Genomic DNA, 20,766 nt, shown 5'->3' with positions numbered 1-20,766 from the left:
TCATTATTCAGTCTTGTCTCCTCTGCTAAGATGTAACCTCCATGAGAAGGACTATGTCTGTTTAGTTCATTTCTCGTAACCAGCACTTAGAAGAGTACCTAACACCCACTACACCCTGAACAAATGTTTGTTGGATGAATAAATCACCTTGATAAGACTTCCTAACTGATTGGATAGCAGATGAAAGTGGGAAGTGGAGACCAATCCCTGAAGATTGGAAGAACACAAATAGTGAAATCCTGTTCAGTGGGTATTTGCTGAGCACTTCTCCTAGGCTGGCCACCAACAAGATGCTGTGGGGAAGAAGTCCAGAACAGGCTCCAGCTTCTGCTGCAGTCAAGGGAGGGGCCCAGCGCCCAGAACCTGCTAACAAGTACCAGTTCTAGGTTTTAGTCTCCCCAACAAAAAATATGTCAGTTTCCGTTCTGCCCCTTAGGTGATTGAATTTGAGAAGTACATGCCCTCTTTTGTTTTGTTTTGAATGTTACCATCCACATGTATAGAATCCATATGACTAGTTGTTTACCTTCACAGAGAATGCAGAAATGAATATCTTCATGCCTTTTTTTCTTTTGTTGAATATTTTCCCACAGGAGAGTCTAGTCAAATAATATTACATCTTATAGGCCTTGTTTTATATTGTCTCATTGCTTTCCCAAAAGTTAATCATGGTAACAGCAATATCCACTTATGCAACAATTACAAATTGAGCATCTGCTGATGTTAGGCACTGAGCTGGGCTCTAGGGGAATAATAGACACAGATCCTGCCCTTATGTAGCTTCCAGTCTAGTACAGGAGGGTGGCATTAATCAGATCATCACACAAGTGTTTAATTACAGACTGACAAATAGTGTAAATTAAAAATTCTGCCAGGAGGCAGAAACCAGTTTTACAACAGTTTCAGCAGCACTGGTGGTGGTTGGGGGCCTTGCATTTAAAAATTTACTACTGGCCCGGCTGGACGTGGCTCAGCGGTTGAGCATCGACCTCGGATCCAGGCGATCTGGGTTCAATTCCCGGTCAGGGCACATGCCTAGATTACGGGCTCGATCCCCAGTTGAGGGTGTGCAGGAGGCAGCCGATCAATGATTCTCTCATCATTGATGTTTCTATCTCTCTCTCTTCCTCTCCTTTCCTCTCTCTGAAATCAATAAAGATATATTAAATAAATAAATAAATAAATAAATAAATAAATAAAAATTTACTTCTGTATTAGCTTTAAAAAATGACTTCTCAGGATTCCTTTGCCTGTTTTGGTTTTGAATTAACCTGAGGTGTTCCTTCCTAGTTCACTTGCTGCTTAAGGGAAATCCTCTATTGTAAACCAACAACAACAACAAAAATTACAAATTTATGCCTAAATTTTTAGAAGATGAATAACTAGCCCTGGCCAGTGTGGCTCAGTGGTTAGAGCATCAGCTGTGGACCAAGGGGTCTCGGGTTCAATTCCCAAACAAGGTTATATACCTGGGTTGCAGGTTCCATCCCCTGCTGGGTTAGGGCATGTGTGGGAAGCAACCTATCAATGTGTCTTTTTCACATAGATATTTCTCTCTCTCCTCTCTCTCCCTCCCCCCCCTCTCCCTTCCACTCTCTCTAAAAATCAATGGAAAAAATATCCTTGGGTGAGGATTAACAACAACAGAAAGATGAATAACTAGAGTGTACTTACAAACTTTTCCTCCTCTTTCCTCCTTTTATCCTATAACTGACTCCTCCTCTACTCTGAGCATATAGCTCTGTCTCTTAGCTGAAGCAGGACTCGGATTTGAATCCCAGCTCTTCCATTTCTAGCTCTGTGACCTTGGGCACATTGCTTAACTGTTTTGAGCCTCAGTTTCGTCATGGGTCAAATGGTGCTAATCACACCTTCCTGGTGTAATTTTTGGCCACATGTCCGCTGAGCATTTATGTAGAAAAAAATCGATGAGAACAGAATAGAGTCCCTGAACCCAGCAGGTTTTATCACCGTACCCAAACCAATATTTGCATGGCTCACAAAAACCACTGCTAACAAAGACAGGAATGTGCAGGCTCCAGTTTCATATTCTGAAAATGTAGGACAGGTATCATTCACCCTCTCTACAGGAGCCCTCACCTAGTCTGGATGACAGAGAAGGTCTTTTCTAAGGGAGAGTCTTAGAGCTGAGAGCTCAGGTGGGTCGGGGCAAAACCTATCTGTTGTCTTCCTGTCCTCTCACACATCCGGGACATCAGCAAGCCCTGCCTACTGTACTTCTGGCCACATATCCTAAATCCCTTCACCTCCACTACCACTGCTGTAGACCAGGTCACCACTGTCTCTTGCCTGGGCCACCACAGCAGCCTCCTAGCCGCCTTCCTGTTTTCATTCTCACCCCTACAGCCTTTTCCCCAACAGCAGCCTGAGGGATCCTTGCACAGTGGATCATTTCATTCTGTTGCTCAAACTTTCCATGCTTATCTATCACATGTTAAATTAAATCCAGATTCCTTACCAAAGTCTACAAGACCCTATATATTCCCGTGGCTACCTTTCTGCCCTCATTTTCTGTCACTTCTTCCTTTGCCCGCCTTCTCCTCTCCAGTCACATTGACTTCCTGGCGGGACTCAAATAACCCATGTACGTTCCCTCCTCAACATGTTTCACTTGCTGCTTTGTCTGCCTGGAATTTTCTTCCTTGTTTACCTGCATGGCTTATTCATTCACTCAGTGCTCTCTGCCCAGGTGTCAGCTCTCCAGTGGGGATTTCTTTAAATATATCTTTTATTGATTTCAGAGAGAGAGAAGGAGAGGGAGAGAGAGAGATAGAAACATCAATGATGAGAAAGTCATCGATCAAGCCCGCAACCCGGGCATGTGCCCTGACCGGGAATCGAACCCTGATTGCCTGGATCCTAGGTCGATGCTCAACCGCTGAGCCACGCCCGGCCAGGCCAGTGAGAGTTTCTTTGGGCACTCCTCTTCTCTCACAATTCCTTTATCCTGATTTATTTTTCATAGCACTTTCAATTCCTGACATTGTTTTTAGTTATTTACTTGTTCAATTATTTTTTCTGTTTCCCCCGTTAAAAAGCAAGCTCCATGAGAACAGGAACTTAATTTTATTTAGTGCCAGTGCCTGGCACATAGTAGGTGCTCGATAAGTATACAGTGGTCCCTCGGTTTTTGAATGTGATCCGTTTCAGAAGACCGTTCAAATTCTGAAACGTTCGAAAACTGAGGGATCAACAGCCAGCAGCTAGGCCTCAGGATCTTGCACTCAGCGGAAGCCATGTGGCATGTTCGACTTCCGAGGTGTATTCCAAAACCGAAGCATTTCCTTCCGGGTTTATGGCATTCATAAACCGAAGTGTTCGTCAATGGAGACGTTCGAAAACCGAGGTACCACTATATGTTGAATGAATTAAATCATGAATGAATGAATGAGCCAAATAAGAAAGGGGAGGGGATAGATGTTCCAGATGGAGGGGACTGTCTGTGCAGAGGGCCTGTGCCAGTAGGGGTTTTCAGAACTGAAAGAAGCCCCTTGGGGCTGGGCTACAAACCAGGAGAGGTAGTGTTAAAGAGAAAACCACAGGCCTAAAATGGTATCACTTGTGCTAAGGCCAGTGATATCAAACTTAGATTTAATACCTGATGTAATTGCAGCTTCAATGTAATCTTAAAAATGTAATCTTAATCACTCAGTCTGGAATTGTCTGACCAAGCACAATGAAGGTGATATGTCACTTGTACTCCCTCTGACCTCCATAGAAAGAAGAGTCAGCTCGCATGATAAAAGTCCTTGCCATTTCCATCCTCCAGCCCCAAAAGAAGATGTCCTAGACAAAATAATCTTTTGTCTTAATAGCTCCCTTGCCTACCCTTCTTCTTATAAAAGCCTTCCATTTTGCACAACCACTTGGAGTTGCTAGATGGGATGCTGCCCAGTTCATGAATGTCATAATAAAGTCAATTAGATCTTCAAGTTTACTTAGTTGAATTTTGTTTTTTAACTATAGTGATGAAGAAATGAGGCAGATAGTTAAGCGTGGATCAGACTATAGAGGACCTTGCAGGCTGTGTTACAAGATTTGGCCTTTGTTCTAACGGCAGTGAGATCAGCCATTAAAATGTTTCAGGTGAATTGAGAACTATGTTTTTATAAGATCCTTCTGACTATTGGGTGGTATAAATCAATAGTAATGGGCCAAGAATGGATGCAGTTTGGCTCAGTGGATAGAGTGTCGGCCTGTGGACTGAAGGGTCCCAGGTTCAATTCCTGCAAAGGGCCCATAACTTGGTTGCAGGCTTGATCCCTGGCCCTGTGCAGGAGGTAACCAATCATGTCTCTCTCTCTCCCCCTTCCTTCCATTCTCTCTGAAGTGGGGTAAAAATATTCTCAGGCCAGGATTACTAAATAAAAAGAATGGACACATGGACAGTGGGGGGGGGGGGGGGGAATGGATGCATGGAACCAGTGAGGTGACTGTCAAAGTCATCTAGGCAGAAATGACAGTGGTTTGCATTTGGGTTCTGCATTCTGGTTGAAGAAGATGGACAAACAATTTGGATGTAAAATTAATAGTCACTATTTCCAACCTTATGATCCAAGGTGGACAGCTATGCTAACTAGACCCAAAAAGATACCAACTCAAACTTAAGACCTCTTCATTGGCACAGAATTGAGCCAACTAAGGCATTCTCCCCCCCTCCCCCCATATAGATATTCAACAAACTCTGATGGAGCTTTTGCCACTAGGCGCTAGGCCTGTGCCAAGAGTTGCAGAGATAGAAAGATGATTAAGGTACAGCAGGCCACCCCACAGAAGTAACATTCTAATAAAAATAATACCTTTGGCCTTCCTTTATTCCCTGCATTGCTAGTACTTGGCCTCTTGGGTTAACCAAGGCTCAGCCAGAATTAGGGTTCAATGCAACTTTGAATGATCATGAATTTTTCTCCTTGACTATTATGCTAGTGGTCATAAAGGAGCCAGTTCTCCAAACTGAAGTTTGTGTCAAAATTTACCGAGCTCATGTCAGTCATTTCAACTACCCAAGCCAAACAGAGAATAACATGCCTACCTAACTCATAAGGCTATTATGAGGAAAAGAAAAAAAAAAATTAAGGGGATTTGCAAACGTGAAAGGTGGTTTGTATGATAATCTCTGCATTTGCACCGCCCTCTTTACAGTCACCGGCTGCAATGCGTATATGAAGGTGGTCCCATTAGATTTTAATGGAGCTGAAAATTTTCTATTGCCTAGTGATAATTCATAGCATAACACATTACATGAATACCATTGTGTTACAGTTGCCTACCGTATTCAGTACAGTAACATGCTGTACAGGTTTGTGGCATGTACTGTAGGGGAATAGGATTTGTCACCCCAAAATATGTCTATTTGGCATAAGGATTATTTTAGGCCAGTTAATTTTAAGAAATAGCAGACTTGGGAGAAACTCTGAGAACCCATGTAGAAGTTACCCTTTGTAAAAGACATTTACTACATTGTAAGGGAAATTTACACTTGTAAGGGCTCCTCCCTTGCTATACCAGGAGTTCTCTTTAGGAACTCTTACCACTCTGAAAGCAAAGACTTAAATCTGCATAACAGACTTACCCTTTTTTACTGTGCTTTTGCTATAATCTCCCATAACTGACTCCTCCCACTCCCAACATCTTTTCAGCTGAAGATGATATTTAAGGTGGTGGCTTCCGCCATTTTGGTGAGTTACTCAGTTTTCCTGGGTCTCTCCCAAGTATACTGGAGGTATACATGTTATTAAACTTTTATTTGTTTTTATACTACTAATCTGTCTTATTACAGGGATGTCTCAGTCAAGAACCCAGAAGGGTAAAGGGAAAATTATTTTCTCTCCCCTACAGAGCAATAGGCTATACCATATAGCCTAGGTGTATAGTAGACTATACCGTCTAGGTTTGTGTAAGTGCACTCTGATATTCACACAAGGAAATCGCCTAACAATTCATTTCTCAGAATGTATCCCCATCATTAAGCAGGGTATGGTTGTACTAGTGTTGGCTTTATTTCATGTTTATTAAACAAATATTTATTGAACATTGATCTTGTGCTAGTGTTAGCATCAAAACAGCACCAGTATGTTACCAGCAATTGGACCTGGGTTCAGCATCCTCAGTACTTGAGTTCTGGTAAGAAAGAATTCAGAGCCAAGATTCAAATACTAGTAAAAGTTTATTTAGAAAGTCACAGAGGTAAAAAAGGTGAGCCAGCTGGGCTGCATGGGCTCAGGAAACAAATTACAGAAGCAAAAGAAGAGCCCTTGGAACTTACAAGAAAGAAAGCAAGGATATATGCTCCTGTGGGAAGGAGACGGGGAAAGGCTCTGGCATGCTACAGAGAGCAACTGCTGGGGAAAGAAGGGTGTGGGGAAAGGCAGGCATGCTCAATGGTGTGGGGAGGGGGAAGCAGAAGTATAAAGAGAACACGCTGAGTCTTTTCTGAGTTGTTTTTTTAATCCTCACCCAAAGATATTTTTTCCATTGCTTTTTCAGAGAGAGTAGAAGGAAGAGAGAGAGCAACATCGGGTGGTTGCCTCCCACTTGGGGCCGAGCCTATAACCGTGATACATGTTCTTGGCCAGAAGCAGGCCAACACTCTAACCACTGAGCCAAACCAGCTAGGTCGAGAGTTGTTTGTCTTAAGGGGTTTTACCTGTTTCCCAAAGGCAGGGATTTTAGGGGAAGTCTCAGGGGAGGATCTGAACAGAATATTGATCAGCTTTCTAGGTGTGTCCTCTCTCATCATGGTCTCCACTGGTTAATGGTGCCAGGGCAGGGGGTCATTAGTCATCATAGCTGGTCGTGATAACAACCTTGGCATCGCCCTGCCTGGCCTTGCTGCTTTTCTGGGCCTGGAGCTGAAACACAACTGAGGCCTAGATGATATCTCCAGGGCTTAATGCTCAAAGGAGTCATGATGCTATTCTCTGGCTCCCTTGTTCCTCCTCTAAGGGTGTTGTCTACCTCATGACTAGTGACATGCCAGGGGAGGAAAGATCAGGGGAAGGTCTGAACCGCATGACCAGATATGCTAGGGGAGAGAAGGTCACCCTGGGGGGCAAGGTCCCACCCCAGTTTTGCCCATTGGTAGGAACCAGGGGTATTCCTACTCTGCTCATGCCTGTCTACCTACCTACTGCACCAGTAGCTGAAGATGCAAGGATAAACAAGATTCAGTCCCGGCTTTCATAGAACTTACATTCTAATGTGTACTGGAGCACTGTGGGTCAACGTTGTTAAAAAAATAAATTCAACAGAGTAAATTTGCAGATCTAATTAGCTTTATTAAATGATTCACTGGGTAGCATCCCATGTAGCAATTAGAAGGGTGCTCCTAGGGGGTTGTATGAAATGGAGCTATTAACAAAAGAAAAGAAAGGATTATTTTTAGACCAGGACCTCTTTTAGGGGGAAAGGAATGGCAAGGGTTTTCATCATGCAGACTGCCTCTTCATTCTTGGGGGGTATAGGGGGCACATGACAGATTTACCGTGTTGGTGCTTGACCAGAAAACTCCAGATTTAAGATTACATTTCTAGGAGAGATTGAATCTTCAATTAAATTAGGCATTAAACCTAGTTTTAATAGCATGGTTTTTAAACTGAGTGATGCTATTTTGGGCCTGTGGTTTTCTTTTTAAAAGGGTAAAAAGAAGCCTGGCTGGGGTGGCTCAGTGGTTGACCGTCAACCCATGAATCAGGAGGTGATGGTTGGATTCTGGTCAGGGCACATGCCTGGGTTTTGGGCTCCATCCCCATTAGGGGCCATGTAGGAGGCAACAGATCAATGACTCATCATTGATGTTCCTATCTCTCTCTCCCTCTCCCTTCCTCTCTCTGAAATCAATTAAAAATATATATATTTTTTAAAAAGGTAAAAAGAATTTGAGTCACTAGCTACCCAGTCCCATCACTGCATAGAACAGATGCCAGAGAAGCCAGCAGCATTTCCCCTTTCTATGCTTTTTCCTCCTCACTGCCAAGCTCCTCATTGCCCTTGACCCTCGGGGGGAATATTATCTAAGTAATATTTTAAAAATCGGACTCTTTTTGCAAGTAATGGCAACTGCTTTTCTTTAAATTCCCAATAGTCTCCCCTATTATTGTCTACTATAGTCTCTGAGTGTATGATTAACAGATCCAGTTTCTATCCTCTTGCACTGTAGGAGTAGCAGAGGCCCTGGAAACCCTGGTGGTAGTTCTCATTTTCTTGCAGGCACTGAGAGTCACAGAGCCTCCAGGGTCCCAGATTTCTGGGAGGGTCCTATAGCTCATCTTAGGGTAGAGGGTGGGACGGGCAGGGTTAGACTGGTCCCTAAGATTATGTGATCCATGCCTGGCTCTCCACATTCCTCTTTCCGCTATTTGGAGGAAGGCACATGCCAAGCACTCAGGAAGACGAACGTGGGGACAGGAGTGGTAATGTACACAGCCCGCGGACGGTGGGATTGACCGTGGGACCCTTCTGCGCGAACGAATTACCCCACCAGCGCGCTCTCTGTGCGGGGAGGAAGGGGCGGGGCTCCACTCGCTGGCCGGGGGCGGGCTTGGCGTGGGCTACGTGACGTGATTGGCTCTGCTTAGGGGAGGGGCCCGTTTCCGCTGAACGCCGGAAGTTGCTCTCTCCTGCCAGTGGGCCATGGAGTTGGTGGCACAGTAACGTCTGAGGTGTGAGGATTGCGGGGCCGGCGGCCATGGAGGCCGTGCTGAACGAGCTGGTGTCTGTGGAAGACCTGGTGGTGAGGCCTGGCCCCGAGAGAAGGAGAGAAAATATTCGGGCGGGCGGGTCCTGAGGAGAATCGGATAGGGGCCGAACCCTTTTCTCATCATCAGCTTTGCCTAGGAACGTCGAACTACTGCTCCCGGCAGCCTTTGCAGTGTCCGGCTCCTGCCGAGAGGTTCCACTTTGCCCCAGAGGCTAATGGGAGTTGTAGTTTCCTGCGCCGCCACGCCTCAGACTCAAGGCCTGGAGTCTGGCGTGGGAAGACTGACGGGTTCTGGGTGCGTGCAACACTTAGGAGGTCAGAGTCCTAACCTGTTTTTGAGTACTCCCTCAGTGGTGGGGGACTATAGCGACCACCATAAAGTTTTATATATTACTCACTGTATCCGGCACAGTGCTAAGTGCATTGCAGGCGATATCTCAATCTTTGAGTTAAAAGAGGTAGGCACTATCTTGTTCCCATTTTGCAGATAAGAAAAAGTCCAGACCCGGCAAGGTGGGGCAGGATGGGGGAAGCAGTCTCCGACAAGGGACCTTGTGGGCTGTTGAGCAGTTATGACTGTAGTTGAACAGCATGTTTACTGTTTAGCCACTCGGGTTCAGTTGCTCTGGGAGCGGTGCCCGGAACCACCACCAGGTGGCATCTCCACTCAGTACCACTAGGGGGAGGGAGTGGGAGTGGGGGAGACTGTCCAAGGAGACACCTCACCCACAAAAAACAGAAAGCCTGGGTCCCGGAGATGGAGATAGAACCTGTGGAGCCAGGTATGATGGCCCGTGAGGGAAATGTTGCAGAGACTGGGGAAGATGGATTGTAACTGGGAAATGGACTCTGGGTCCTGATAGAGAATGGTTTGCCTCCTTCATTTCTAAATGACTCCTCTCCTCTCCTATGGCAGAAGTTTGAAAAGAAATTTCAGGCTGAGAAGGCAGCAGGCTCGGTGTCCAAGAGCACGCAGTTTGAGTATGCCTGGTGCTTGGTGCGGAGCCAGTACAACGATGACATCCGTAAAGGCATTGCACTGCTGGAGGGTGAGGCGCTAGGCTACCCTACTCTCCCCTTCCCAACTGCAGTCAGAGTCTGCCCTTCTCTACTGCCATTGATCATTCTCTTCCTCCATCTCAAGTGCTGGGGTTCTTTTTCAACATGGTACCCTGTATTACAATCACCTCACAGTTATTTTACAATAAACTCACTCTAACAAAGGGCTATACACATTAGCCTGGCTTCTCCCAGTGTACTTTGGGCTCATTACCATCTCACCATTGTTTTGCCAAACAGTCAAACCATGTCAGTTTCCACAGGAGGTTGGTGATCTGGTAGTCTAACCATAAAGAAAGTGACTTGTTTGAAGTCCCACAGCTATTAATGGCTGAATTAGGACTAGAGGTTCCTGTCTTATGTGTCCCAGTCCTGTGCTCTTTGCCCCCCACCATGCTGCTTATTCAGCAGCTGTTGTTGAAAACCTTTTGTTAGAGTGGCATGGAAGAAGTGCAGAAGACAGTCCCAAAAACCTGTGAGCAGATGATGCTTTTTTGACTGGAATCCTAGTTCCCATTGTTTTGGGATGGGTCACCATTTGTCAAAGGCCACAATATTTGACCTTTAAATTTCTCTGAACCCCCTCTGTCTTGGTCAAGTAATCGTATATAAGCAAACAGTAGTGTACTAGCAAAAGATGCCTATTGCAAATCTGTAAAACTTCTTAATGCAAATAATCTCACCCTATATTTGTCTGATTTGCCAATTCAGATTTTTTCAGGTTTCCTTTACAGCAGGGCACAGCTGTAGAAGAAGTGGTCTCTAAGGGTTGCCAGTCTAGTTGAGGAGATAGTACAGACACTTGGGAAGATTTATAAATACCCACACAACTACTTAGCAATAAATTCTAGTGCACAGAGTACAACTGAACACATAAGCCTCTGGAAAGTCACTGAATTAAGAGTCAGGTGGGGTTATTCAGGAAAGGCTAACTGAAGGTCAGTTTTCAGCAGACTTTTTTAAAGGGGGTGGGAAGTACAAACTTATTTTTAACACTTATTGGGGCAACTAGATACTATAGTTGAAGCACAACAGGTGTCAAAACTGAGTAGAGATGCCTCTTGGCCTTTCCAGTGCCTTGATTTCTTTTCAGTTCACTGTAGTATTGGTACCAGGGTGTTGATCACCAGAGTGTTTAGGCAGCCTGGGTTTATGCTTCCCAGAGCTCTCACCAGGAAGTCAAGTGTGACTTGAGCTGAAACAGGCACTCAGGACAGTGACTTTCTCCCAGGATTACATAGGGATTCAGAGAGTGGGAGCAGTCTCTGGGACGCAAGTACTAGGAAAAGAGAGAAGCGATTTTCATCCTTTCCTCTCTCCTCCTCCCCAGAGCTGTTGCCCAAAGGGAGCAAAGAGGAGCAGCGGGATTATGTCTTCTACCTGGCTGTGGGGAACTACCGGCTCAAGGTAAGGCAGAGAGCTCCCTTTCCACTCCATCCTACTTCAGTGGGCCACATCACCCTCTCCTTTTCCCCAGGGTAGAGCCTAAAGAGGGCAGTAGGCAGGGGGTGATATTGGGTACAGAGGTGCAAGGTGATAGGTCAGGATGCTGAAGGAAGGTGAGAGACAGAGGATCAGGGTGCTGAGGGTGTGGGGAAAAGGTGACGTCAGGATTGGGGTGCAGCCCCGGGCCTTGGGTTGTTATCTCCCCTAGCTTATCATCCCCACACAGATGGAGTTGTTTGTGGACTCTACTCCATTGGGTGGGGCTGGAGTGAGGGAGGGGGTGGAGGTAGAGGGAGGAGCCCCCAGGGCAAGTGAAGGGAAGGCCCCTCTGATGGGCAGAAGCAGTGCTGAAATACTAAGGGTGTGTGTGTGTATGTGTTTTCCGAGTGTAGGAATATGAAAAGGCCCTAAAGTATGTGCGAGGGCTGCTACAGACAGAGCCCCAAAACAACCAGGCCAAGGAACTGGAACGGCTCATTGACAAGGCCATGAAGAAAGGTGAACTCCTTTCCCTTTGTCTTGCTCCAATCCCCACTCTCCTGTCTCCCTGGCTCCCATCATCCCCAGGTCCTTCTCAACTATTAGTTTAGTCTTCTTCCTCTCCCCCCACCTCATATCTGGGCCCTCTGGTCTCTCTTTAAATGACACCCTCCCAGCAATTCCTCCTCACATCCCCGGAAGCCTTCGTTGTCCAGCCCTTGGAGTCCCTCACCTCAGTCATCCAAGTGGGGAGGCACATCTGTTGAGGAGCGGCTGGCTGGAAGAAGATAGTAGATAGGGTCCTGGTGGGTTGGGGCTCAACTCCTGACAATCTCCCTTTTCTTCTCCCCAGATGGACTGGTGGGCATGGCCATTGTTGGAGGCATGGCCCTGGGTGTGGCAGGACTGGCTGGACTCATCGGATTTGCTGTATCCAAGTCCAAAACCTGAATGAGACTGCACCTCTGCCCAGGGATACGTGGGAGCCCATGAAAGATACTCAGAGGGGCCCATCCATCCTCGCTGTCCCTTCTCCTGCACCCTATCACTGTCCTCCATGGCCTCAACCTCCTCTCCCCTGAGATCTGTCCTCTAGCCCCAGGTCATGTGCTTTAGGATGAATGTAAATAAAATTGGGCTTTAACTTGGGAACCTCTGTGTCTGTTGAGGAAGGGGCAGGTTCCCTTGGGCCCAGAAGTGGGGGTAACGCATGGTCCTTTCCTGTTCTGTGTTCTTCTATTACCTTCATGCTGGTATGGGGTTCTCCTTTATCTGCAGAGCTGCCCAGATCCCACGCCCTTCTTCCCTTCTCCCCACCAAAAGCCACATGGCCTTCACACAGCCCTAGGATCCTGAGAGAAAGCGACAGGCGGTGGGAAGGGCAGAGCTGAAGGGACAGGCTTGGATTTATGTCTCCTGTCTCCTCTGACCCACTCAGCTGCCTCTCAGCACGTGGAGTTTTCCACTCCAGGGGCCCCCCCACTCAGTTTCCTCCAAAACCTCCGCCCTTCCCCTCCCTTTGTCTTCCGGCTTCCTGCTCTTCCTCCTACCCTAGCCTCCTTAGGAGAGGGGGCGCTGTTGGGAGGTGGGGGGAGGAAACAAGTATTTGGCATGGAGTTGGCAGGAGTTTTAGAAGAGGTTAGGAACCCAGGACACCCCAATTGTAGCCTCCGAGATGGAAGGTGGGGACCCAGTCCCCACCCAGCCTGCTTTGCCTCATACCCACCTTGTGCCAGGCTCGGCTTGGGCCTGTCTTGCTTCACTGCATGCCTCTCATTCCACAGCCAGGCCAGTCCAGCTGGGGGGTTGGGTGGAGGCCCCTGAGGGGAGCACAGAGGAGCCTGATACCTGAAGGAGGGCAATGGGGGTTTACGCTTCAATCCAGTGATGTATTGTATGATTGCCTGGGTGTGGTGTCAGCCCCTTGGAGACTAAGCCTCAGCCACACTTGCCAGAAGAGAACTAGGGCTGTCCTGCTATAGCCTTGGAGCAGGAAATGAGACGTCTGCACCAGGACAGGTGCTCAGCTTTGGTTTGGGGTGGGTACCCAGAGGTTTCTAATCCATCATAATTAACAGAGCCAGTGACAGTTCTGATAACAATGAGCTGCTTAGATTAACCACCCACGGGATCACCTGTGCCTGAGGTATACCCCCCCCCCCCCAGGGACCCTTAGCAGCAAGATCAAGGTTGTTGCTGAGGGTCAAAGATCAACCCACCAAAGGGGCAAAATCAAGTTCAGGAAGTTGAAGTTTGCAGGAAAGCAACCCCTGATGGCTTCACCCTGGGTCTGCCGCACCCAGACCCAGAACAATCAACAAGTATCGAGTAATTCGTACACGTGGGGAGCATTGATCTGTCACAATTCTCATTACACCTTATGAGGTGAGTAGTAGTAGTGTTAGTTCACAGAAGCAGAAATGAACTGACGGCTCCAATTTTATTCCTATCATTTTGGTAAATGATGGGGTCTGGTTTGAATCTAGGTTGGCTGGACTCCAGAGCCATCTCTCTCCCACAGACCCTGTTCCCTTCTTCAACCTTAATCTTCCTGGAAGACCCAGTGCTCAATCCCTAGGTCTTCTGATTTTCCTGAATTGTTCTCACCAACATCAGCAGATAGTGGCTCTGCTCCTTGTTCCTTCCCCAGTGAAGGCTGCAGTGGCCTGTCGGTGCTCATTCTGTCTCTCCTTGTCCCTCTTATTCCATTCTCTGGCCCCTAGTGAAAGCTGAGTCAGAGACACGCTTCCCCTTGGCTCCCAATGCCTCCCATGGGGGCCCCTCCTTGGCTGCATCCGTTAGTCACTCCCCGGTAAGTCCCCCCCCCACACCCTGTGGGGCGGGGAGCCCAGGGCAGCCTGGAGGCAGTGGACTTTTGGCCGGTTTCGTTTATTCCCTACATCTCATCAACATCTGCCGCAGGCTCTTGGCTCATTCCTCTGACTGCTGACCTGCAGGGAAGCAGAAACCCAGAAAGAGGGAAGGAAGGCAAAAACTTGGAGACAGACCTGAGGCCGAGGAAGAGGCCGAGGCTGCAGCTGGTCTTCCGCCCTTCCCCACTCTTCCCACCCTGCCTTAACACCTCTCCCTAGCCAAAGCCCCTCAAGGTCCCCTGGGGCTCAGCCCTTCTCCCTCTGGGGCCCCAGGTGCCCCTCAGGGCCTGCATACCACCATGTCAGTGGCTGTGGAGACCTTTGGCTTCTTCATGGCAGCCGTGGGGCTGCTGATGCTGGGTGTGACCCTGCCACACAGCTACTGGCGAGTGTCTACTGTGCACGGGAATGTCATCACCACCAACACCATCTTCGAGAACCTCTGGTACAGCTGCGCAACCGACTCCCTGGGAGTCCACAACTGCTGGGAGTTCCCGTCCATGCTGGCCCTCTCCGGTACAGGGTGGAGGGTGAAGGGAGCAGAGGGAGGTGGGAGGTTGGAGAGAGCTCCGGGGAGTTAAGGTGCTGCCTGTGTTCTGACCTTGGGCGCCATTAAGCTCAGAGATCAGCTCCTGCAGCAGGGAGTGCTAGGGGTAGCCCCCTGTCTGGAGCTGCAGTGGTGACCTGGTCACACGTGGCCCCCTGCCCTAATGGGCCACTCTGTCTCAGTGGTTACAAGTGCAGGCACCAGGGTTAGACTGCCAGGCCAGTGCCTGCGGTGTCCTAGCTCTGAGCCTTGGGCAGATGGTAAAATGAGCTTTATTTGACCCATCTGTAAAATTAGGATCATAATAGCACCCATTCATAGGGTAGTCGTGGGGACTTTATGAAATAAAAGGTTCAAAATGTTAACATGATGTTAGCATCTATGTGCACTCAAACAATTTTAGCATTTTAGTGTTGGGTTGAGAGTGCTGGAGTTTGTGGGGCGAAGAGGAGGCCCCATCTTGGATTCTTGGGAGTTGAGACAATCTCAGTAGCCTCACCAGGCTTCTATTGGGACACCAATGCTGTGGTGAATACTAAAGGGCTGTTTTTATTAAAGATTCTGGGTGTCTAATGTAAGCAGGTGAGGAAGTGTGCATGTGTGTTTGGGGTTCTGGGGGGAGTGTATTTTTTCGGTTCTTTGCGAGCTAGAGCCTACAGCTCTTTTGGCCCAGGAAGATTCTCCCTGGTGGCCGTAGCATCTTCCTGCTTCCTGCTCATCCTGTGAGTAACCCCCCCCCCCATTATTCCCTAGGGGAGTCTCCCTTCAGTCGGCCCCATGCCAAAGATCAAGAGGGGATGACCAGGAACCCTCTGCCGTGCCACTCCCGCAGCCTCACTGGGTTCTCCCAGAGCCCTCTGGCTCTTCTAGGTCCCCTTCTGCAGTTGCCAGAGGAAGGGTGAAGGAACAGAGGCCAACACTGGGTTTAGAGCAGAGCTACATGAGGTCCCCCAGCAATGTCAAAGATGCTCTGAGCAGTTAGGGGATCCAGGCGGGTCTCTTGTGTTCCCACTATTCCCAGAATCTCCCAAGGCAGCTGCAGAGGCTTCATGTTTTCATCCCTCTCTCTAGGACTTAACAAGGCAATTCCCCTCCCCTCCATAAGAGACCATGAGTGTGCATGAAAAATGAAGGGACAAGAAGGGGCTTGGAGGGAACGGCAGAGTGCAGCTGCGCAGTGTTAAGGGCATCTTGGTTCCGGGTGTGGTGCTGGATACTTCACATACACCATTTTAGGGCTGTTTACGATAGTTCAGCTGTTGGGGATGTTAGTAAGCTCATTTTACAGAACCTGGAAAACTGCAGGGATGAGTATTAACCTGCTCCAAGTCACACAGGTGGTAGAGGGGTTAGAATCCTGACTTGTTTCTGAGTCCGGAGCTGGCTGACTTCCAAGGCCAGTTCTGGTCCTGAGAGGGGTCCTGAGTGTTATTTAGTCACCTTCCAGCTGTGCACCCCTAGCCTCCAGCCATTTGGTCCATGCTTTCACAGGCTCTTCAGTAATCTTTGTCTATCAGAGCTTGTCTGCCCCAGGTGGAGATGGGTAAGTGGATGGGTGGGGATAGGATATGGGGTAGGAGAAGAGGGTGGGAACTCCAGAGGGAATGGCTGAGAGCGAGAAAGTGCTCCCAGAGAACTTTGTCCCTCCTCCCTACCCCCAGCTCCAAGCCACTAAACATCCTCTTGGCAGGGACCCAGCCTTTCCCCTTCAGCCTTGCTGGCACTGCCCCACCTGGGAAAGGAGTGCAAGGTCCTTGGGTGCTTGGCAACTATCAAAGTCAGAGAAGGGGGAAGGGGAGCCAGGAAGGAAGCCAGCCATTTCCTTCAGCTTTGAGAAAGGGGAAACTGAGGTACCGAAAGCACATGCGCTAAACTGACTTGGATTGGTCCTGGGGCCAGGTATCCCACCTCCCAGATTAGAAACTGCCTTGGACCCAGTGACCCCATGGGCCACTGCTGCTCCCTACTGGTCACTCCAGGAAGATCAGGTCAGGATGCCAGGTGCAATGCTATGCACTAGGTGGGACCTGGAGAGAAGCAGGTGTGGGGAAGGGGCTGGGGTGCCCAGGTGTGGTTTCTGCAATGCACAGCTGAGACTGGTGGTGATCTAACAGAGCAGTGGCTCTCAACTAGGCGATTTTGCCCCCACAAGGGTCATTTGATAATCTATACATTTTAATTGCCCCGGCCTTGGGGAGACTACTGACATCTAGTGGTGGAAGCCAAGGATGCTGCTAAACATCCTACAATGCACAGGGGATGGCTCCCAGAACAAAACATTATTGAGCCAAAGTGTCAGTAGTGCTGAGCAGAAGCTCTATGAAGGAGGTATGGGCAAAATGTACCGGTGCAGGTGGCAGGGCAGGAGGGGCTGAGACTCCTTGGGATTGAGGTGAACTCTTGGGAAGGAGGGGTGTGAGACCCCTCAGCCTGTAGGCTAGATGGATCCAAAGGTGAAAGAAGAGGATTTGAGGACTTATAGGGACTGAGGCTGTAAGGGACTGTCTGTCTTTGAGGGGAGAGGAGATGGAGGGGTAAGGCACTGGCTCAGGGACCCATGGCTGCAACCCACCTCCCCAGGGTACATCCAGGCCTGCCGGGCACTCATGATCACTGCCATCCTCCTGGGCTTCCTGGGCCTCTTCTTGGGCATGATGGGACTGCGCTGCACAAACATTGGGGGCGTGGTGCTCTCCAGGAAAGCCAAGCTGGCGGCCACTGCGGGGGCCCTATACATACTGGCTGGTAATTGAGGGAAGGTGATGGGTGGGCCCTGTGCTATAGTGGGGGGTTGGGGGTGGCCCTTTGTAACAGATGCCGGGGGTCTCTGTCTTCAGCTCCCACTCTTTCCCCTTTGCATTGACACCTGCCCTCCCAGGCTAAGCTGTTCCTTCGCCTCCAGCTCACCTCAGCTTCACCTATACTCACCAAATCCCTTGGCTACAAATCAGTCCATTAGCAATGTTTCTTGAACCCCCCACTGGAGCCAGGCATAAGTGAGGTGTGGGACAGATTCCAAAGGTGAGAGTGAGGGTCTGTCCTCCTGAGCTTACAGCCTGGCTGGGAAGATCAGAGTCAGGGTATACACACACACACGTGTGTACACACACGTGCACACACACACATGCACATTGCACACAGAAACAATATATGACTGGCCATCCCTTTTCAGTTTGTAAAACATATCTACACACATTACCTCATAAGCCTGTGAGGTAGGGAGGGTCTTTTCCTGTTCTCCAGATGTAGAAATAGACTCTAAGGTCAGGCAACTTACTGGAGGACAAGCCCCCAGCGAGTGACAAGGCTGATCCTCTAGTCTAGAGATCTCACTGGCTTCAGGCTTTCACTTCAGAGTGGCAAAGTCATATCACAGGCTCTGAGGGCTTTGGGAGGCCAAGGGACACAAGTGTCAGGACAGAAGACTGCTTAGAGCAGCTGGGCTTTCTAGGATGGATGGGGCACAGTCCAAGTAAAGAAACTAAGGGATCAAGGTGCTAGAGGGCAGGGATGAACAAGGCAGTTCAGGGGTAAAGAGGGGGCAAGGGCTGGCTGAGGAGCAGAGTATGGTTTTGGGCTAGATGGAGAAGTTTACAGTTGACCCCAGGAAACAGAAGGGTCGTGAGCTGGGGTGGGGGAAGAAACGGAGGGAATGAAATTTGCTCTTGGACTTGCTGCCCCACCTTCTACTCTCTGGGCTACTCCTGCCTGGCCCTCCCCCTAGTCCTTAGGTGCCTAGGGCTCCAGTGCCGTTCTCTCCCTGCCCCAGGTTGCTGCGGGATGGTGGCCATCACCTGGTACGCCTCCAACATCACCCGGAACTTCTTCGACCCCACGTATTCTGGAACCAAGTGAGTGTGGGAGCCCCACCCTCGGGGGTGGAACTCGGCCATGTCCCCGAGCTAGCACCGCCCCGTCCCGCCTTGTTTTTGTCCCCAGGTATGAGCTGGGCCCTGCGCTCTACCTGGGCTGGAGCGCCTCCCTGCTGACCATTCTGGGCGGCGTCTGCCTCTGCTCCAACTGCTGCTGTCCTCCTGAGGAGGACCGCGCCACCAGGTAAAGGAGGGTGAGCGGCAGGGGGCTGGGAGGGCGGCGAGGGCTGCGCCTCCTCCTGACCCTTGCCCCTCCCTCGCCAGCACCCGGCTCCCCTACAAGGCCTCGGCAGCGCGGTCCACTAGCCTCGCTGCCCACCTGCGCCCCGCAGCCTCGGATGAAGAAGGCGACATCAGCTTCGGCAAATACGGGAAAAACGCTTACGTGTAGAAGGCCTGGCCTCTGGATCCTATTCCCTTCCCACTGCCCCCAGCGGAAAGGGGTCCCTCGAACCCCGGGCAGCAGGCGCAGGCCGCTGCTTGGTGCTACCACCTCAGGAGCAAGCCACGCCCCAGGGTCAAGCCACGCCCCGGGCTCCACCTTGGGCCTGGAAGCCACACCCAGCTCAGGCCCCGCCTCTTCAGCCGGAGCTCCGCCCCGGCCGTGCTTCCCTCTGGCCAAGAACCCGCCTCCTGAGGACTCACTTCAGACTCCTGAGACTGGACCCGACCTCTCTTTATCCTCTGCGTCTGGGGACTGAGCGGTTAGGCGGGTGGGGGCGTCCCCGAGTGCTTGCATTCTATATAAATACATGCATAAATAAATTTGTATTGTAAACTGAGGGGCTGAGGGTGTCATGAAGCAACTGGCCAAGCAAGAGTTGGCTGAGGCAGCACCCAGAGTCATCTCAGTTCTCGGACACCAGACTGTCACCTTTCCCCATCTCCATGACCTTTGGACTATCTTATCCAGCAAAACAGGCAGGTGCAAGTTATTTCAAGAGTGTGGCACTCTTATAATTACTGATAAGAGTCATCAAGGAACAGATCAGGAAGACCCAGATCAAGGAAACTGCCAGCCTGAGATAACGAGTCACTCATACTCTCAACCTTTCTTCACAGCTGCACAAGGATACAGGTGGACTAGAGCAGTTTCTTTACCTGGGCCTGAGAGTGGGTACCAGAAACTGGCCAGCCTTCTGAAACTGTGTCAGATCAAGGGTTTGGTAACAGTACATTTTTCTGGGGAAGGTTCAATAACTTCAAGAAACAGCTCTGGAAGTCTGTTCACAGAGGCTTGAGTATCAGTGAAATGTGTGACTCCATGGTGTCTAGCTCAGACAGCACTGGGTCACGGAAAGGCTTGGCACCCACTTAAGACTTGGAAATGAGACCATGAAAAAGAAGCCTGGCTTCTAGCGGAAGGAGGTGATAGATCCTTATCCTGGTACCTTCCCCTGTAGCACTGACTACGGTGACCAGGGGTGGCCTGGGTTCTGACCTCAGCCCTTTCCCCTTTCATCCCATCTGCTCACCTGTACTCTCCCCTGGGATGCAGAGACACTCACATCTGCATTCTAACCGGGCCCTCTCTCTGGAGCTTCAGAAGTATATGCACCCCCTATGTTTCACAAGCTGGGCAAATTCATTAATTCTCCCCAAAGCCACAGTTCCTGTCATTCCTATTACCACCATCGCCATTCTCTTAGTCACACAAATTTACAGCCTCAGTCTTCTCTGGCTTCTCCCTTCACTTCCCCTCTCCTCAGCTGCCAAATCCTATCGGTTCTCCCTCCAGTGTTTCACATCCAACTACTCCTCTCCCTTCACTGCCTGGTCCTGGGTCAGGCCCTCATCCTCCAATGCCCAGACTAGTCACAGAATTTCCTCAGTTGAGCTTCTTGTCCATATCCCTCTACTGGAGCATCATTTATTGTCCTGCCCTGGAAGCTCACTGGTGCCTCAGAAAAATCATGAAAGACACTTAAGACCTTGGCACACTGCCTCGCCCTAGCCCATCTTCCTAGCCCCACTTCTTACTATTCCTCTGTACAACCATGCTCTCCCAGCAAGCTGGACTGCTGCACTGGCCTCGGACACACATTTGCATCAAGGCTTCCCACTGGGCTCCCCCCAGAAACACTGGTGCTTTTTGAGCCCACAAAAATCTGTATATCCTACCCCCTTCATACTCTTCTTTTGGACAATTTGTGGGTGTCCCATGGCCATGCCAGTCCCCGGGCTAAAACCAAAGCCCATATGGAAGGGACTGCACAGAGTGCAGACAGTGGGAAGTATGTTTTGCAGGGGCCCTTAGTGTAACAATCTACC

At 49.5% G+C, this 20,766-nt stretch overlaps 2 protein-coding genes across 3 annotated transcripts; both read left to right on the top strand.

Moving 5' to 3' along the window:
• Positions 1-8,633: 8,633 nt before the first annotated feature.
• On the top strand, positions 8,634-12,355 carry FIS1 (fission, mitochondrial 1). Of its 2 annotated transcripts, XM_016198978.1 has the most exons (6): positions 8,634-8,752; positions 8,847-9,014; positions 9,636-9,768; positions 11,109-11,185; positions 11,617-11,722; positions 12,057-12,355. In XM_016198978.1, exons 1-6 carry the CDS (start codon positions 8,708-8,710, stop codon positions 12,152-12,154), a joined length of 627 nt encoding a protein of 208 aa, XP_016054464.1. In that variant the 5' UTR covers positions 8,634-8,707; the 3' UTR covers positions 12,155-12,355. The 2 variants fall into 2 exon arrangements, with proteins under 2 accessions (XP_016054464.1, XP_016054466.1); XM_016198980.2 differs by lacking the exon at positions 8,847-9,014 and having other exon boundaries at positions 8,637-8,752.
• Positions 12,356-13,385: 1,030 nt separating this feature from the next.
• Positions 13,386-18,964, top strand: CLDN15 (claudin 15). Its single transcript, XM_016198977.2, has 5 exons — positions 13,386-14,592; positions 17,204-17,368; positions 18,393-18,474; positions 18,563-18,679; positions 18,760-18,964. Exons 1-5 carry the CDS (start codon positions 14,376-14,378, stop codon positions 18,884-18,886), a joined length of 708 nt encoding a protein of 235 aa, XP_016054463.1. The 5' UTR covers positions 13,386-14,375; the 3' UTR covers positions 18,887-18,964.
• Positions 18,965-20,766: the final 1,802 nt, after the last annotated feature.

Source organism: Miniopterus natalensis, chromosome 3 (genome assembly GCF_054644295.1).
Source record: "Miniopterus natalensis isolate mMinNat1 chromosome 3, mMinNat1.hap1, whole genome shotgun sequence".
Taxonomy (NCBI): Eukaryota; Metazoa; Chordata; class Mammalia; order Chiroptera; family Miniopteridae; genus Miniopterus; species Miniopterus natalensis.
The sequence above is the reverse complement of the archived record's forward strand: the minus strand, read 5'-3'. Positions and strand labels throughout refer to the sequence as shown.